Here is a 20024-nt window from a genome sequence, read left to right on the forward strand (position 1 = left end):
TAAAGTGACTTTATCTGGGTGAATCCAACTGTGCTCTCAGGATACCAACAAAAGAGTAGGAAGTTCAGGTTTATGTGCTTTACCATCTGACATAAACCAGCTCCCAGTCCTCTGCCATCAGTCCTGTCACATCTTCAATATCTCTGAAAAGAATATTTGTGACAAACTAAAGAAGAAAGATCTTTTTCCATGTCCTATCCATTCAAGCCAGTAAATAACCCTGGGTACACAGGTTTGTCTTTTTAATATCAACTTTAATGAGAGATAATTCACAAACCATAAAATTCACCCTTATAGGTGCATAAATCAGTCATTTTTAGAATAATAGAGAGTCATGTACCATTACTACTAATTTTAGAACATTTTCATCACCTCAAAAAGAAACCCCTACCCACTGATTACTTAAAAAGCATAGTACCATTCCAATGAAATGTCCAACTAACCTAGTCTTCTCTATCTTACTTATACCCAGGTCTTCAGCTTAGTCAGAAAATAGCAAGATTTGTAGAAAGTAAAAATAAAAGACCTTTTAAAAGAAGAGCTAAATCAAGAATGTAGTATCTCTAGTAAGAAAATGTTCAAAAAATGATGGGGATATGCTCCAAAGACAACTTGACAGAGCTCCCAATGACAAAGGCTAGAACAACTGAGCAAAAGAATTAATGAACACAGTTCATTGAGGATTATGACTCTTAAGAATAAAATAAATGCCTCAAAATTCATACTGACATAAATAAACAGATAATTGGCAGGGAAGGGGTAATGCTTCTTTACAGAAGAATTAAATGACTAAGTATAGGAGGAAAAGGGAAATTAAAAATCACTCTTATCCAAGAACTACTATAACAATTATTGCAGGCAAGAACCATTAATGGAGGTTGAAATTAACAGACAAAAGTAAGATGAGAAACAGAACATCTGCACAATGTCAAACACACTGCACAATGTACTTACTAACTACAAAGGGAAAATCAGTTTCACAGTGGCAAAACCTGGTACACACAATCTTAATGATGTACTGAAAATCATACATCCCTTCTGTAATACTGAGGGCGGGTATCAGAGTGAGAAATACTCACTCTGATAAAAGGAAAACATTAGACAAACCCATATTGAGCAATATTTTACAAAGTAACTAACCAATGCTATCTTTAAAAGCTTCAAAATCATGGAAGACAATGAAAGACAAGAACTGTCACAGATTTGGAAGATAAGGTACACATCACAACTAAATGCAATCTGTATCATGGATTGGATTCTGGACTGAAAAAGGACATTAACAGGAAAACTGGTAAAATTCAAATAAGACTTATAGAACAATTATCAGCATGTAACAGCATTAATTTTCTGTAGCATTTTTGTAACTATTCTTTAAGTAAATCTATTTCCAAATAAAAAGTTGGTTTTTTTTAATGCAACATTTCTAGGCATGAGATATTACTGTTTCAACTCCATTGTGAAAAATGACTCATTTTGGACTAGCAATTATAATTTTCCTATTAGGAGAGACTATCAAATAATGTCAGATTCACAATCTCAAATCCCAACTCTTACAGTGCATACTGAATCACAGAACACAGAACAAGAAAACAAGTCAATGATGAAAAACACACTAGCTAAAAACCACATGGCACACTGTTAACAAAGAGATATGCCTTAATCACACACACACACACACACACACACACACACACACCATTCTGATCATGAGGCAATGGCCCACAGCACAACTAAATAACCTGAAACATAAAATGTCAACAACTGGACAAAACCAACTTAACACATAAGGGCATGACTTGATGAATTTTTGTGGTGTTCAACTTTTACAAGCCTGGTGAGAAAGGTCTGTTATGAGGAAATGGATGAATTGGTTCTGGTACATACCCCGATTTCAAGTCAGTTATCCTCAAACAGTTTGTAGCATCCAGTCCTACTTTCCCATTACGGACCACGCTAGATATGAACGGGGAGAGCATTGGAGAAATTCGGTTCAAGGCCACTTCTGGAGACATTTTAACTTGCCTTGCAAATCACCACTGAAAGAAGAAGGAAAGAATGATGATCAGAATATCCAAAGGAACTAGAATAACAACCTTCCTGGAAACTGGTGCAGTACACAGAAGTGTCTCCTGCTTGATACCTCATCTCCTGTCTTATGGTAGCCTCTTGCACTGACCCTCCAAAAGAGCCTAGCTCACTATTGCTCGCCTACTCAAGACACAGACTTTGCAGGAGGAGCAGCAACCCCTGAAATCTAACTGCCTCCCCCTTTTCAAAGCCAGTTTCTGTGCTGCCACACTCTACTTAAAAGCTGCCCTACTCTGTCTTACAACTGGCAGGTCCTTCCTTCTCAAGAAGGGTTTACTGACAATCCTCTCCCCTGACACAAAAAACACACATGCTGCTAGGTTAGGAGTCCCCGCTCTGTGTCCCCACAAAGAGAAAGAACTTGATTGATAAAACTGCAAAATTTCAGAAGAAGCAAATATACTTGCAATTATTACTTACAAGGTATTTACTTGTAGGTGTATTTACTGATACACCTCTTTCTTATTTCCCCTCCACAGTATAATTACCTGCTTAGTGATCTATTCCCTGCAGAACTGTCTTGACTCTCTAGTGCTTAACAGAAGTACCTAGTACACCATAAGCATCAAGAAGCATCTTTTAATAAAGATGAATAAGGAGACAAGAGCTACAGAAATATTTAGGTATGAAGAAAAGATATTATGCCCTCAAAAAATCTTGTAGAAAATAGCATATGTGAGATGTAGCAAAAATCTAGGTAACCATTAAATCATGAAAACACACACCTATCCAGATATTAAGCAGCACAAACTATCATAGATCTAAAAGTTTTTGACTCTAAGGCACTAAGAAATTCTTACACTTGAAAATACAAAAGTAAAACCAATAAATCATCTCTAAATTACTTGGAAACCCATGGGGCTGGTGGAGGGAGTACATGAATTCCTCTTAATAGATTTCTAAATGAAAGCCTCCACTTTCAGAGGTGAATAAGTCAATTTAAATGATCATTTTCTTCCTCAATCTGAAAGGATAATCCCACATCAAAAGCAAATTAATTTCCTGCAAGTTACAATTGCAAGTAAATGATGTGCTCATTCTAGTTTTCATATACTATGCCCTATGAGGATTTACAGCTCCCTGATAAATGCTGAAAACTAGTACCCATTTTAAACATTTCAGAGTAATAAAGGGCAAAAAAATAAATAACAATCATAAAAACAAATAATAACAAAAAACCCACTGTGACCCTACATACTGAGGACACCCAAAAGTATCTCTGAAGTAGAAAAAGCTTTATACTTTAGTGTTCAAATCATCTTTTCTGCAAATATAAAACAAGGTCCTCCTCTGACCACTTAATAGATGGCCTCCCACCACCATTTCAATATGTCATCACAAAATAAGAGTAAACATCTAATGCACTGTATTATCAGTCATAAAAATCAAGTACATTTTATAACACTTTATCACTTATAAAGAGCTTCCATAAACATTAGTGCACTTGACCTCCACAATTCTGGATGGTAAGGCATATATTAGAATTCCCATTTTACAGATGACATAACTTACAATTTGTCTTTGAATAGTATACTAGACCTATTATCCCTTTGAAGTCTATTTTTTTTCCTATTTCTGCAACATTTCCACTTTTATTTCTGCTTATTGATGTCACAGTTCTTGAAAGGATGCTTATCTAGATCATATGCAAAACAGAAATAGTCATTTTGGATAAAAGCAAAAGGACCTTACCTACACTACAAAATTATTCTTCCATGTGTTTTCCCATAATACCTATTATTATTTCATCACTCATTTCTATGAAAAATGGAAACAGAACCAAGACATTCTCAAAATCTACTGAATATCAGGCACTATACTACCCATCTCTAGCTGAAATTTCATTTACTTCCCAACAACTAACTCATCCTCTGTTTAATATTACTGTTCCCATTTCAAAGATAAGAAAACTAATGTTGAGCAAGACTAAGTAACTTACTCAAAGTCACAAACCTACCAAGCAGGACTGGAATTTAAATCCAGATCTCCCTCAAAGTCCACTATACCTAACTTCTTCTCAAATAAATACCAAAGAGAAAAGCATCAAAGTGAATTTGTTTTTGTAAAAAGTATACATCTAGTAAAATGAATAAAAAAGTCATGAATTTAGACTAAAGGTTGCTTGACAAATAGAAACAAATTAGACTAATGTTGGCCTACTGCTGAAGCTGGCCTAAGTGATTCACTAGGTAAAATGCTACAGGGAACAAACCTGCTCCAGAAACCAAACTATACTTAAGGTGACAACACCCCATCCAATTCAACAACTGTCATGACCTTAGAATGACACCTGAAGGAATGAATCTGTCTTTGTTTCCTGAACAGCCATAATACTATCTTTTGACAGTGCAAGATTTTATGCAGCATTAAAATGTTACAAGCACAGCTGCTGTGACTTTCTCTAGACAATTGGGGGGGGGGGGGGGGGGGGAAACCTGACTCCAAAATCAGAGGTCACCGAATAGCGTTCTTTGGCTTCTGAGCGGGGTACACAGATGTGGGATGATCTCCCAGTAGTATTTTTTACACAACAAAGCACAATAATCGTTCCCAGATAGGCAACAATTTACTGTGGCCCGTTTCCCTTGAAAGCTAGTTGTGAAATTTCTATTTCCTGATTTTGACGTGTAATATACAGAAGGAAATGCAGAAATACAATTTTTACAGAGCTTTGCTGCCTCAAGATAGGGTCACATGAGGTACTTCAATGGGCAGTCTGGGGAATACAAACACGTCTAAAGCATCGTCTACCTTCTCGCAATTAAGATGGGATGACAAACACGGAAACACGTGCCCAGCTTACGTCATGGAACGGAAAGGGGTGGCGTCCTGATGCGTCACGTCGACGTCATACGGCGCACGAGGGAAGTACACAGGGGAAGTAATTTCTCCAAGGGGCAGCATTCAAGAAAAACAATCAGCTCGAACCCAAAGAATGACCACCCCGCTCTAAAAGGGGACACCTTCTCCCAAATTGTAAGATCCCCTAATCAGGCAGGAAAAACCAAAGAGTCTTGAGCTTAATCAGGAACCAGGGGGCGGGCTAGGTGTGGAGAGAGAGCAGCCTCTGGCCTTGGGGGCTCGTTCTTGAGGGGACCAGGGTGACGGGAATGAGTAGGGCATCTTTGGGACAGGGGCCTTCTCTATAGGAAGAGAAGGCGAGCCCTGGATATATGTAAACCACGGTCCTCAGCGCCACCTGTGCAACTCGGGATCCAACCTCCCCGCACCAGCCCCAGTCCAGGTACCTGGAACTTAAGTCGGATCGGTAACCGGCGACTACGTGGGGTACAGGTTACCCGAGCGCGCCCCCGACCGACGCACCAACCTGCGCGCGCACCGCGGGCCGGATGCGTGCGCGTCCCCGGACGTCCCGCCCCGCCCCGCCCCCTCGGCGGCCCTAGAGCCGGGCGGCGTGCGCGTCCCCGGCCGCGCCAGGCCGGGCGCTCGGAAGGGCGTCCCCCTAGTGCCTGAAAGTTCCTACCTCCGCGCCTACCTCGTGCGCGGCGAGCTGTGCGGAGTCTGGAACTCGTAGGATGGCTCAGCTACGAGAGGCTGTGCAGGAAGATAATTCCTGGAAGAACTGGGGGCAGTTGGTGGATGGGGTTATTTCGGGCACCCAGGTGGGCGACCCACCCGGGCGTCCGGAAGGCCCGCGTCGTTAGGGAACGTGGGAGCGGCGTCTCTGGTTACGGGGTGGGGCAAAGGTTAAAGGGCAGCGTCCAGGTTGGACACTGCCGACTCGGAGCAATGGCCGCGTCTGGGGACCCTGGGAGGCAGTGGCAGGAGGAGGAGGCGGAGACGGCGGCGGCGGTGGTGGTGGGTTCCTGCATGACCGACCTGGTCAGGTTAGTTCGGGACCAGCGCGCAGAAGCTGCGCCTCCAGCGAGGGGCGAACTGTGCTCTCTCTCCTCTCTGCCTTGGAACTAGGGCTTTGGGGATGGAGTGTTGACTTGGGATGTGAGCTACTCAGTCTGTAAAGAATCTGCCCGCAGTGCGGGAGACCCGGATTCGATCCCTGGATCGGGAAAATCCCCAGGAGAAGGGAATGGCTACCCACTCCAGTATTCTTGCCTGGAAAATTCCATGGACGGAGGAGCCTGGCGAGCTGCAGTCTATAGAGTCACAAAGACTCGGACACAACTGAGCGACTAGCCCACAGATTTCCGCAGCCCGCCTCACGTGCCTCGATAGGGTAGAAGAGGCAGGTTTGAGTTTGTAAAGGTCATTGTCAGATGAGGGAACATAAAGGCCAGCGTGTAGTGAAAGCTCTCGTTTAACTAGGAGCGCCTCCAAAGACCTGCTCCTATTTTCTTGACTACGCTGCTAAACCTGTTCCCTGGCTAGCCGAGTGACTTTGGCCAAGTCATTTTATCTCCGAGAATGTGCCCACTTAATAGAGTTGTTTTTTGCACACTAAATGGAGGAAAGTGTTTTGAGCTGTAACACTATCCAGGTTGGGTATTATATGTGTGAATGTGTAGAAAAATGGGTGGAGCCGAAGCCAAAATTTTAGGCAGTCATCTTTCACCATATTGATTGTCAGCTTTCTTGCATTTCATATTTACCGCTTATTTTTCAGTGTTAAGAGTAACCATAGGTTACCCATGGCAAACCAAATGGGAGTAAAATTAAAAAGCCAGTATATACAACCATTTTAAAGTCATTGAATAAACAAAATACGCTAGATGAAAATTGTTGAGTTAGGGCAGTGAGACTGGATGGAGAGATCGTTACAAGATATCTTTTTTTTTTTTAATGAAATCGCCTTTTTGATTGTAAAAGTAATGTTTATTTAAAGAAAAAAAAATGTTCCAAGAAAATCCTACCATTTAGATTGCTTGAGTTTAATTTTTTGGTGAGTGGCTTTTCAGATATACTGCTATTTTTATATTATAAAAATAAAAAATGATCACACTACAGTAAGACCTTATCTGTCCTGACACCTTGCCTTTTCAAAGGACAGCTGAGAACCTGGAAATAAGTATAAAGGTCTTGGGACCAGCAAAATTAGTCACCAAATCCCTGCACTAAACCACCTGTGATTTACTTAAAAACTAGTTTTAGGGTATTCACATAACTGACTAAATCTTACATCGTTTACAATGTTTATAAGCTAGGTTATCAAATTTCCAGACTGAGATTAGAAAGGGGGAGAGACTGCCAGGGGCAGGTAGTAAGTACAAAAAAAAACCCTGAAAGTGAGGAGAGTGTATCAACAAGCAACAGAAGAATTTTAAATGCCAAGATCCTGGAGAATTGCCTGGCAGTCCAGTGGACAGAACTGTTGCACTTTCACTGATGTGGACCTGGGGTTGGAGTCCTGGTTCAGGAACTAAACACCCCACAAGTCCTGCAGCTCAGCCAAGAAGAAAAAAATGCCTGGAGCCTTTATTTTTCCACAAATACTTGAGCTACCTTGTGCCAAGATGAATGTTTTTCGTTTAGTGACATAAGAAAGTTCAGTCTAGTTTTGGACATTTGATGAAGAGGCCTACACATCTTTCTCTAGAGCTGGAGTCAGCAAACCTTTCTGCAAAGAGCCAGATAATGTTTATTTTAGACTTTTTGAGCCACATAGGGTCTAAGGTCATATATCCCCCCCACACACCTTTTTTTTTAACATGTACAGAATATAAAAAACTACACCTTACAACGGAGAAGGCAATGGCACCCCACTCCAGTACTCTTGCCTGGAAAATCCCATGGATGGAGGAGCCTGGTAGGCTGCAGTCCATGGGGGTCGCTAAGAGTCGGACACAACTGAGCGACTTCACTTTGACTTTTCACTTTCACACATTGGAGAAGGAAATGGCAACCCACTCCAATGTGCTTGACTGGAGAATCCCAGGGACGGGGGAGCCTGGTGGGCTGCCGTCTATGGGGTCACACAGAGTCAGACACGACTGAAGCGACTTAGCAATAGCAGCAGCAGCAGCACACCTTACAAACAGCCTGCAGGCCATAGCTTGCCAACTGCTGTCTAGAGCATTACTCTAGTAATTGATGTTATTAGTCATGACTCTTTTCAAGAGAAGGGAATATGGTAATCATTAAATTGTATATAAAAATGGGGCATGAGTTTTACTTTAGATATAGTTCCATCAAATATATTTAAAGTTTAGTTATTCAATACATAAAGGACTAAACCTTGAGACATCTGAAATAATTCATTCTTTAGAAAATCCATCTAACTAAAATTTTACCATACTTCTATAGGGGAAGTAACAGAAGAGAAGGAAAGCTGAACAAGTTCCCCATGCAATCTACCTGAATAAGAATGTCAGGGTTAGAATTCAGAGCCCCCTCCTTGTTAAACTAAGTAGAGCTTTCTGTGAAGCTTGACTATTACACATTAAAGACAATTATAGTTACTTTCTAAAATGAATACTCTTCAAACTTTGGGGAGGGGAGGGTCTCAAAAGCCCATGTTAGCATCTATCAGCATTTAAAAGCTTATTTCAGAGCTAGAGAAATTTAGAGATTATTTATCCCAGTCCTTCCCTATACTTATAGATGAGTACAGTGAGATCCAGAGAAGAAACTCTTACATTGTGGGTAATCTTTGATCTCTCTTCTCTTGACATTTTCTTTTCTTTATAAGATACCCAGATTTCTATTCTTCACATGAATTGCTGGTAAATTTCCCAGGTGGTGCTGGTGGTAAAGAACCCGGCTTCCAATGCAAGAGATGTAAGAGATGAGGGTTCAGTCCCTGGGTCAGGAAGATCCTCTGGAGGAGGGCATGGCAACCCACTCTAGTATTCTTGCCTGGAGAAGCCCCTGGACAGAGAAGCCTGGCAGGCCACAGTCCATGGGGGTCACAAAAAGTCTGACACAACTCAAGTGACTTAGCGCAAGTGTACACATGGACACACACACACATATACTCTCCCACAATTTTTCTAACAGGCTTCTCATGGTTTCTGATTATTGCTACTTCTGAAGATCTTTACAGAATACCAGAGTATAGGATTTTTACTTAAAGCCTGCATCTGTAATAAACTTGGGTCCAATTTTGCTTGTATTATTTTTCTATCCCTTCCATTAACAAATTACCAAAAACCTAATGGCTTTAACAATACAAATTGAATACTGATAATTCTGGAAGTCCAGAAGTCTGATACCGGTCTAACTGGGCTAAAATCAAGTCTTTTGTAGAACAGCATTCCTTTCTGGAAGCTCTAAGGGAAATCTGTTTTCTTGCCTTTTCTGGCTTCTAGAGGCTGCTCACATTCTGGCTTATGGCCTCTTCAGCTCAGTAACTGGCTCAGTCACTCAGTCGTGTCCGACTCTTTGCGACCCCATGGACTGCAGCACACCAGGCTTTCTTGTCCATCACCAACTCCCAAATCTTGTCCATCGAGTCGGTGATGCCATCCAACCATCTCATCCTCTGTTGTCCCCTTCTCCTACCTTCAATCTTGCCCAGCATCAGAGTCTTTTCCAGTGAGTAAGTTCTTTGCATCAGGTAGCCAAAGTATTGGAGTTTCAGCTTTAGCATCAGTCCTTCCAGTGAATATTCAGGACTGATTTCCTTTAGGATTGACTGGTTGGATCTCCTTGAAGACTGTCAAGAGTCTTCTCCAGCACCACAGTTCAAAAGCATCAATTCTTCTGCACTCAGCTTTCTTTATAGTCCAGCTCTCCCATCCATACATAGCTACTGGAAAAACCATAGCTTTGACTAGATGGACCTTTGTTGGCTAAGTAATGTCTCTGCTTTTTAATATGCTGTCTAGGCTGGTCATAGTTTTTCTTCCAAGGAGCAAGCGTCTTTTAATTTCATGGCTTCAGTCACCATCTGCAGTGATTTTGGAGCCCCCCAAAATAAGTCTCTCACTGTTTCCATTGTTTCCCCATCCATGTTCAAATCCAGTAATGGTCGGTGAAGCCCTTCTCACATAGCTTCACTCTCACACTCACTCTTCTGCCTCCCTCTTCTACATTTTAAGTACCCTTGTGATTTCATTGTGCCCAAATGGATAATTCAGGATAATCTCCTTATTTTAAGGTAGCTTATTAGCAGCCTTAATTCCCCCTTGCCATGTAATATAACATATTCACAGGTTCTAGGGATTAGGATGTAGACATTCTTGAGGTGGGGGTGGGGCATAATTCTTCCTACCACAGTGATTAAAGTCAAAAAATCTTATAATATGTAGAGCTTGGAGGACCACTGAAGCCTATCAGTCCATCCTCCACATTTTACAGATGAGGTAATTAAGAGAGGTTAGATGACTCACCCCAAATCATAGAGCCAGTCAGTGGGAACCTGGGTTTCTCAACCTTTATCTTTCCATTATATCATTGTACCGCTAGCTCTGGCACATATTTATTGCCCTTTTCATCTACAGTTCATTTAAGGGCTTATAGTCTGTGCATTCATTAAGTGTTTACTTTATAAGTTGGCAAGGAATAGCAACTAAAGATTTATTATTTTCAGGTCTAAAGATAGGATCTCCATTACTGTTTCTTAGTTTCTGTCTAAGCTTAACTATAACCAACCTGGACACCAATGCCTGTACTGTAGAATCACTTTAGAAATGAAACTACTTCAGTAACTAAGCCCTCTTGGATAGTATCCAAGTCTAACTCACTTTATATATTACATTACTGGGTGCCAGACACTGCTAATGCAATCAATGAGCAGCTTTTTTCATTTCTAATTTCAGTCCACTATGAATAGTAAGCTCTGTGTGCTAATAATTTTTAAAAATCATTAGCTCATCCAACATGGCAAACAATGAACATTATTTACTACCCACCTGTATTTATTTAATTATTCTCTTCCTTCTTGAACAATCATCTCTGAAGTTCCAAATGGCAAAGATAAGAGAAATCAAGTCTGTTCTTGTGGAAAATTAAGTTAGAGCTCCACCAAAGACAGATTCCCATGAAAACCCAATAACAGATGAATTTTTTTAGACACTTGTTAATCATGCTTTCACTAGTCTTTATTTCTTATGACATGTATCACCCGTTTTTTAAAATGATTCACTCAGCAAATATTTATTGGTTTTATACCGTGTGCCTCTGCACTTCCCTAAAGGCAGAGGATACAGCAATGAAAAACACAGCCAAAGGTCCTGCCACTTGGAGCTTACATTCTAGTGGCAGAAACAAACAATATCAGCAGAAATAAGTGAAATTCACAGCCTGTTACAGAACTGCTAAGGAGGAAAATAAAGCATGAAACAGGGGTGGAAAGAGTAATTTTAGATCGTTAGCCACAGAAAGCCTCAGCAAGAAAGTGATTTGAGTAAAGACCTACCGAAAGAAAGGAAGCAAGCCATACAGATCCCCAGAAGAAGAGCACAGGCAAAGGCCCAGAGGCAGGAGCGCACCTCGTAGGATCAGTGAGCTACCAGGAGTCCAGTGTGAAGAAGAAAACAAGGGAGAGGAGGAGATAATTGATGGTTGAAGGCCAGTGGGTCCTACCCTGGATGAAACGAAAAGCCACTGGAGGGTTTGAGCAGGCAAGTGACATGATGTGACCCGTAAGAACAGAAACAGGGAGACCAGTTAAGAGTCAATTAATAGTCCAGGCTAGAAACGATGGTAGTTTGAACAGTGCAAGTGGGGAGAAGTGAGCATCTTCTGATTGTATTTTAAAGGTAGAGCTGACAGGATTTGCAGAGGAATACGAGACAGGTCAAGGATTACCCCCAGTTCTATGCCCTCTGCAAGTGGAAGGGGAAATTGACATGTGCTGAGATGGTGATAGAGCAAATTGCACAGAGAGAGGGCAGTATTAACAGCTCAGGCTGGATGTGTGAGACTTGAGGTGCCTGTCAGACATCCAGCTGAAGTGGTCAAGAAGACAGATATATGAGTTTGGAGTTCAGAGGAAAGATTGAGCTGGAGATATAAATTTGAGAGACATCAGTGTATAGATGGTATTTAAAGCCATGAGACAAGATGACATCACCCAGGTCTGTGCTCCTGGGGCACTCCAACATTGAGAGGATCTGTTTTACATAATTTATCTCCTGTCTCCCAGTCTATCTGTACCCCTAAAACTTGCTTGGAGACAAGTTTAATACAAACCCATGTTTACATTTCCATGGCAATAGACTATGATGTCAACTAAAACCCTATGTTATCCTTTTACATGCTCCAATTAAAAGTGATGGCTGGAGAGATAAGGCTCATGTTCAACCAAGCATCTAAATTTAATCCTTGGCAAGTCAGGAAATGATTGCTTAATTCTCAAAAGATTTTAATTGGATGGTGGCAGAAGTGAATTTAGAAGCTTTTTAGATCCAAAGTGGATGAAATCCTGGACCTCGATTACAAAAAAAAAAAAAGGCAAAATTTTATATTATACCTAGAAAGGTTATATGTGTTTGGCGAATTATAGTACCTTCTAACCTGCCTTCCACAAAACCTTCTTGTATTTAGAACAGAAAGATCTCCCTAGCAGTCACATTTTCAGGAAAGTAAAAGCCAAAGTAATGTTGGTCCAAGAAGTATCGTGCATTCCCAATATAAGAAGAATATCATATCATCATTATTCTTTCTGCTCCTTAAATTGGCCTTGAAAGTTGCTTATCAGTTACAAATCAATATTTCAATTAAAATTTCATTGAACATGTTTCTGTCAATTGAATTCTCTAAATTCAAAAGCAATCATGCATGGGAAATTTGCAAATTTTGGTCCCTTCAAAGAAAATACATGTTAAAAGGTAAATTGCATGTGACAAAGAAAGAGCACCTATTGCTTGGTATTATTATACTTGGGATTTCCCTGGTAGCTCAGTTGGTAAAGAATCCGCCTGCAATGCAGGAGACCCTGGTTTGATTTCTGGGTCAGGAAGATCCCCTGGAGAAGGGACAAGCTACCCACCTCAGTATTCTTGGGCTTCCCTTGTGGCTCAGCTGGTAAAGAATCCACCTGCAATGCAGGAGACCTGGATTCGATCCCTGGGTTGCGAAGATTCCCCTGGAGAAGGGAAAGGCTACCCACTCCAGTATTCTGGCCAAGAGAATTCCATGGACTGTATAGTCCATGAGGCTGCAAAGAGTCGGACACAACTAAGCAACTTTCACTTAGCGATCTATTCCTTGGCCAGCTCTTCATGCCCTAGTGTCTGCATGGTGAGGAGAGCACAGTGAGGTGGGCTTTGTGATGAATGTGCTCCAGTATTTTGATTACTTATATTTAATATTGAAATGCTGAGACTGCTAAGTGCTGGGGATACTGCAATTGGTGTAACATGGCCATAGTGTAACAGGTTCCTGAAGAACTTACAGACCAAAGAAGTTGGCAGACACAGAGGCAGATCATTGTAGTATGATGGGCTCAGTACCTGCAGGTTCTGTGGGAGCACAGAGGAATGTTCCTGGATAAGATGCCTCCCCAGCCAAGTCTTGAAAAAGGAGGACATCCTGGCCAGTTGGGATGGTCACACAGGAATGAAGTCATGGCTGTGGGTATGCATGGGTGTGCCAGGGACAGCAACCACTGGGTCTGTTCACTGTACACTGAGCATCAGATAAAAGGTGTCAATTAAAGGCCCCATCAGCCATGCTAAGGTGCTTGGGTCTTACTTTGTAGGCTCGGAGAGCCAGTGAAGGATTCAAAGTATAGAAATGACAAGGTCAGGTTTGCATTTCACTTAGCTTACTCAGTGCCAAAGGCAGATGTAAAAAAAGGCAATGTTTGGAAGCCATCAAAGATCTTGTCCCTGAAGACAAGAGACACCCAAGGGAAAGCAGTGGTCTTCACAAGAGTTGATAGGGGCCTTAACTAAGACAGTAGTGAGAAGTAAAGAAGAGGAAAAAAGTTAAATACTTGGGGAGTAAAAGACTTCAAAACATCTGTTAAGTAAAATGGGCATGAGTCAAGCTTCTTCTTTATGAGCAAACCCTGTTAGCTTTCCCACACTGACAAGACCTGGAAAGTGGAGTTCTTAGAAAGAATCGCACTTTGTGGAACGAAAGAATTCTAGGTTTCATGCTTTTTAGCAGGGAAAAGGATTCTACTCCTGAAAAAATCAAAGTAAGTGTTATCAAGTAACTATAAGGCAGTCAAATCCCTCCTGGCAGGGAGTAGGGGGGCAGGGGGTGGGAGTGAGTGAATCCTAAATTTGGCTTTGAGATTTAAGAAAAAACACTGATAGGCTTTTATAATTATAATGGAGAAATTAATGACAAAGTTGGCTCAGGAAATTCACAACTGCTTATTGGAGATAATGAAACTAAGATAGTAAATACACCAATAATTTTAAAAACACAGAAACTATACAAACTCAACTACCCATGTAACAGAGATATTTGTAATGTAGCAAAAGTGTGGTTTGGAAACTTAAATACCATGAAACTAGAGACTTTGAGTCAGTTCTTTTTTGTCTGCTACCCTGTTCATTTTAATTATTGGAAACAAGACTTGGGAAGACTTAAGTGATCTGGCCCCAACCTATAAAGGTTGGAGCCAGGATTAAAATTTACCTATTTGAAAGTGAAAAGTGAAAGTGAAGTCGCTCAGTCATGTCCAACCCTTTGCGACCCCATGGACTGCAGCCTACCAGGCTCCTCCGTCCATGAGATTCTCCAGGAAAGAGTACTGGACTGGGTTGCCATTGCCTTCTCCATGACTCTCAGATACTAACACATTATCGTGAAGGTTAGAGTAGCATTTCAGCAGTTTGACATATATTTGCAAGAGATAAGGAGGAATTCAAAATCCTACTAGGGAACAGTTTCCTTGCAAGGAAGAAAAAGCAAATAATGCAATTACCTGTATCAAAGGGCTTAATATTGTCCTTTAGAGGTTTTTTTTTCTTCAGATTTTTTTAAATTATGGTAAAATACACTAGACATAAAATTATTTTAACCACTTTTAAGTACACAGTTCAGTGGTATCAAGTACATTCAACCATCATCACCATCCATCTCCAGAACTTATTTTCTTAAGTTATAGAAAAATCACAATATTTTATTTCCTCTGGCCTACACCAGTCTTTGCCACCCTAGCTGCAGCAGGGAAAATTTAAAAATAGACCCACCCTACCTGGTCGATTTCCTCCAGCTAGACAGAGTCCCCCTTGGGTTTTTTTGGATTACTTTCTGATAATTTTAATATGCATCAGGGTTGAGAACCACTAACTCAAAAAGCCCATAATTAAAAACTGTTCATCTTCCCAAACCTAAACTTTGTACTCATTTAAATAATAACTCCACCGCCCCTCCCCCCCCAGCCCCTGGCAACCACCATTCTACTTTTCTTTATGAATTCAACTTTTCTATGTACCTCATGAATAAGTGGAATCATACAGTATTTGTCGTTTTGTGACTGACTTATTTCACTTAGCATGACATCTTTAAGGTTTATCTGTGTTTTAGCATGTATCAGAATTTCCTTCCTTTGTAAGGCTGAATAATATTCCAGTGTGTGTAGACACCACGTTTTGTTTATCCATTCATCCATCGATGGACACTGCGTTGCTTCCAGTTTTGCTACTGTAAATATTACTACTATGAAATATGGCTGTACAAATATCTGTTCCAAGTCCTTTGTTTTCAGTTCTTTTGGGTATGTACCTGGAAGTGCTGGATCATATGGTAATTCTGTTTAATTTTTTGAGGAACCATATTATTTTCTATAGCAATTGTACACTTCCTCTCCTATCTTGCATTTCTTTTTAAACTGCCCACTTTTCATCTTACCTGTTTAAGCCTCCTTTTTCTATTCCAGTTTATAAAATCTGGGTAAGATTTTTTTCTTTTGTCTCTTATTTTTAGCTGCTGCCTAATTCATTTCAGTTCAGTTCAGTCATTCAGTCATGTCTGACTCTTTGTGACCCCATGAGCTGCAGCACACCAGGCCTCTCTGTCCATCACCAACTCCCGGAACCTACCCAAACTCATGTCCATCGAGTCGGTGATGCCATCCAACCATCTCATCCTCTGTCATCCCCTTCTCCTCCTGCCCTCAATCTTTCCCAGCATCAGGGTCTTTTCAAATGAGTCAGCTCTTCGCATCAGGCGGCCAAAGTATTGGAGTTTCAGCTTCAACGTCAGTCCTTCCAATGAACAACCAGGGTTGATCTCCTTTAGGATGGACTAGCTGGATCTCCTGCAGTCCAAGGGACTCTCAAGAGTCTTCCCTGACACCACAGTTCAAAAGCATCAATTCTTCGGCACTCAGAAGCTTTCTTTATAGTCCAACTCTCACATCCATACATGACCACTGGAAAAACCATCACCTTGACTAGATGGACCTTTGTTGACAAAGTAATGTCTCTGCTTTTTAATATGCTGTCTAGGTTTGTCATAACTTTCCTTCCAAGGAGTAAGCGTCTTTTAATTTCATGGCTGCAATCACCATCTGCAGTGATTTTGGAGCCCCCCAAAAATAAAGTCAGCTACTGTTTCCACTGTTTCCCCATCTATTTGCCATGAAGTGATGGGACTGAATGCTATGATCTTAGTTTTCCGAATGTTGAGCTTTAAGCCAACTTTTTCACTCTCCTCTTTCACTTTCATCAAGAGGCTCTTTAGTTCTTCTTCACTTTCTGCCATAAGGGTGGTGTCATCTGCATATCTGAGGTTATTGATATTTCTCCCAGCAATCTTGATTCCAGCTTGTGCTTCCTCCAGCCCAGCGTTTCTCATGATGTTCTCTGCGTATAAGTTAAATAAGTAGGGTGACAATATGCAGCCTCGATGTACTCCTTTTCCTATTTGGAACCAGTGTGTTGTTCCATGTCCAGTTCTAACTGGTGCTTCCTGACCTGCATACAGGTTTCTCAGGAGGCAGGTCCTGCCTGGTAATCCCTCTTTTGTGTCCTCTTATGCGATTATGTATCTCCCTTGTGCATGCATACATGTTACAAGTCTATGCTCGGTGGGGGAGGGGATGTCTGTGCAGAAGAGGAGCTCAGTAAACCTCACACCTTCTCCACTAGCGGCACACTCAGCAACAGCATGGTTTCACCACTGTATTACTTGAAGATACAGTGTCCTAAATTTGTATCTGTTAGTTGATCTATTTGCTTTGATAAACTTCTTTGAACTCTTATCTTTTGGACTTGATTCCTTTCCCTTAGGAAAATTCTATATGTAGAATCTCTAGATCAAGGGAAATAATATTTTTGTAATATATTGCCAATTTGCTTTCATAAAAAGTGTTCTGAAATACACTCCCACCAGCAATGTGAGAAACACCTATTTCCTAGAAAACTAACCAACACACTGCTGGTATGAAAGGTGATAAATGTTCTCTTGTTTTACTACTAGTGAGATTGAGTTTCTTCTCAGATGTTTGTTGGTTTGTACTTCTTCTTTCGAGAATTGGCCGTCCATATGTCTTTTGTCCATTATTCTGTTGCCCTCCCTTTGAGATTTTAAATGAGAGTGTTCAGAGGGGAAAAAAAAAAATTGTGAGGAGTCTAAAATGAAAGAGAGTTCTTTCTCTAGCAAAGGAACAGAGTAAAAGTGAAAGTAGAGCTAGAAAATTGACTCCAGCTAGCATAAGACACTGTGGAAATGAAGAAGAAAAAGGTCTCAACACTGGCTGCCCTTAGAATCAATTAAACTAGACTTCCAGGGATAGGGCCCAGTTATCAAAATTTTTTTAAATAAATTGCTCCCATAGATTTTTTTTAAGGTGATCAATAAAGATAGAGAAGTATTTAATAACTAATCATCTTTACAATTATCTTTGTGACCCCATGGATTGTAGCCCACCAGCTTCCATGGGGATTCTCCAGGGAAGAATACTTGAGTGGGTTGCCATTTCCTTCTCCAGGGGATCTTCCTGACCCAGGGATCGAACCTAGGTCTCCTGCATTGCAGGTGGATGCTTTACTGTCTGAGCTACTAGGGAAGCCCAGTTATCTTAACTTCTTTTTTTTTTTTGCAGAGAGAAAAAATATGTTTTTATTTTTTAATTGGAAGATAATTGCTTTACAATGTTGTATTGGTTTCTGCTATACAATAACGTGAATCAGCCATAATTATATATATGTCCCCTCCCTCTTGAGCCTCCCTTCTCCCTCCCATCCTACCACCATAGATTTTTATATGCCACCAGGGTAGAGAATAGTGATTAATCAATAAAACCAGGAACTGTGAAGTCATGTGAATGTGGAAAAACACACTCAATTCTTTGGAGAAATTACCCTTTGAGAGAATGGGAGTAGGGTTATTCCTGACCCTGGGGAGTCATCCTTGGCACAGATGAGCACATCAGTTTTTAAGTGACACCATACCTGGTTATGGGAAATCTCATGGACAGAGGAGCCTGGCGTGCTGCAGTCCGTGGGGTCGCAAAGAGTCAGACATGACTTAACAACTAAATAACAGCAAATACCTGGTTATACAGTCTCTCAGCTGTGATAATACAGAGTGTTAACTCCTGACACATTGTGTCACAGAACAGTGACACAATGGATATCAGTTCTTGAATTACATGAGTTCTGCTAAGGATAGTTACCTCGTAGTTAAGTGGCTGGATCTTCCTCCATTTTGAGAGTAAGCTTACAGTGTTAGCACTTGACTGTAAGCTCGGTGACAACAGGGTATGGATGTCCCCAGAACCTCAAGACAGAGCCTGGAATATAATAACATAATTAATGTGTGCTGACAGTTGAACTAAGTATCCCAAACAGGTCTGAGATGATTCCAATGTATTTCTTCCATAGTTACATGCAGTTGCTCAGTCATGTCCACCTCTTTTGTGACCCCGTGGACTGTGGCCCGCCAACTCCTCAGTCCATGAGATTTCCCAGGCAAGAATACTACTAAGTCAAAGTCTGCCTCATTGGATATAATTTTAATCTCGTGTTAGTATTCTCTACATGGTGATGAGTTACCCTTTTCGTTGTAGGATAAGGTCATACAACAAAGGTCACAGGGGAGGATTTCTTTGAATTGTGCAAAGTTCTTATGACAACTGATTATCTTCCTAAAATCTTCATGTGAGCACTTTAAATGTCTCCATCTATCTTTACTTTCTTTACAATTTTTGTAATACTAGCTTGACTTGGGGCATTTCTTGTATATCTGCAGAAGGCAGGCAGGTATAAATGATCTTTGTATGTATATGGTCAATTTGCTTTCTAAACAAAATTTGGGAGTTTTGTTTGGGGTTTGGATTTTTGGGGGGCTTGGAGGTGTTTTGTTTTGTTTTTAGTTTGTTTCCCAAATATATCACATTTTAGATACTGGCTTTTCCTCTGTGGCCAAAATTTTTTTCTAATGCAACTCTTCCGTAATGTTGCAGAAAGTAACTTGTGCAGCTGTTTTTAAGAACCTTTTACATATTATATTTTACATCTTGATTTTTACCACTAGTTTAAAATGCTATATAATCCATAAACTGTGATAGCAATAATATTAATTTTTTTCTAAATTAGAAATCTTCATTTTTCAAGTGAGAAATAACATATCTAAATTGTCAGTTACCTGTTTGCAAATAAGTACACTTGCCTCTTGAATACTGCAGGAGTTAAGCCCCACCACCTCCCCCCCCCCGCCCCATATCTATGGTTCCACATCCGTGGACTCAACCAACCACAGGTCATGAGGCACAACAGTGTGTATTTAGTGAAAAAAAATCTGACTATAAGTGGACCCACACAGTTCAAGCTAGTTGTTCGAGGGTCAGCTGTACTCTGCCAAAACTCTTAAACTCAACTCTAAAGTCCTTCAGGCTTCCAAAGATTATAAGCAGTTCTTCAGTACAAGTATAACATCATTTTATTGTGCTTCACAGATATGTTTTTCACAAACAAAAATTTTATATCAACCTTGTGTGGAGAAAGTCTGTCAATGCTACTTTTTAAACAGCGTTTGCACATTTCATGTCTCTGTGTCACATTTTCGTAACTCTTGCACTATTTCAAACTTTTTCATTATGATTGTATTTGTTACTGTGATCTGTGATCAGGGATCTTTGATGTTACTATTGTAATTGTTTTGAGCTGCTG

At 40.7% G+C, this 20024-nt stretch overlaps 2 protein-coding genes and 1 pseudogene across 9 annotated transcripts in view; 1 reads left to right on the forward strand and 2 right to left on the reverse strand.

Annotated features, from left to right (window-relative positions):
• Positions 1-1973, reverse strand: part of LOC132346500 (mitochondrial import receptor subunit TOM6 homolog) — a 42939-nt pseudogene extending 40966 nt beyond the window's left edge.
• BABAM2 (BRISC and BRCA1 A complex member 2) overlaps positions 1-5679 on the reverse strand; it is a 422242-nt gene extending 416563 nt beyond the window's left edge. For 2 of the 6 annotated variants that reach the window (XM_059891480.1, XM_059891479.1), the window contains exons 1-2: positions 5337-5440; positions 1885-2036 (exon numbers count right to left, since the gene is read on the reverse strand). In XM_059891480.1, the coding sequence (XP_059747463.1) occupies positions 1885-2012 (128 nt within the window). In that variant the 5' untranslated portion in view covers positions 2013-2036; positions 5337-5440. Of the gene's footprint in view, positions 1-1884; positions 2037-4839; positions 5441-5584 lie in introns of those variants that run through there. The other 4 variants (XM_059891476.1, XM_059891478.1, XM_059891477.1 and 1 more) reach the window with 4 other exon arrangements.
• A 9-nt stretch (positions 5680-5688) lies between these two features.
• RBKS (ribokinase) overlaps positions 5689-20024 on the forward strand; it is a 94953-nt gene continuing 80617 nt past the window's right edge. For 2 of the 3 annotated variants that reach the window (XM_059891180.1, XM_059891181.1), the window contains exon 1: positions 5689-5936. In XM_059891180.1, coding sequence (XP_059747163.1) covers positions 5689-5936 — 248 coding nt within the window. The remainder of the gene's footprint in view (positions 5937-20024) is intronic. The other variant, NM_001191271.1, reaches the window with a different exon arrangement.

The sequence above is a fragment of the Bos taurus genome, chromosome 11 (genome assembly GCF_002263795.3).
Source record: "Bos taurus isolate L1 Dominette 01449 registration number 42190680 breed Hereford chromosome 11, ARS-UCD2.0, whole genome shotgun sequence".
In the NCBI taxonomy this organism is placed as follows: Eukaryota; Metazoa; Chordata; class Mammalia; order Artiodactyla; family Bovidae; genus Bos; species Bos taurus.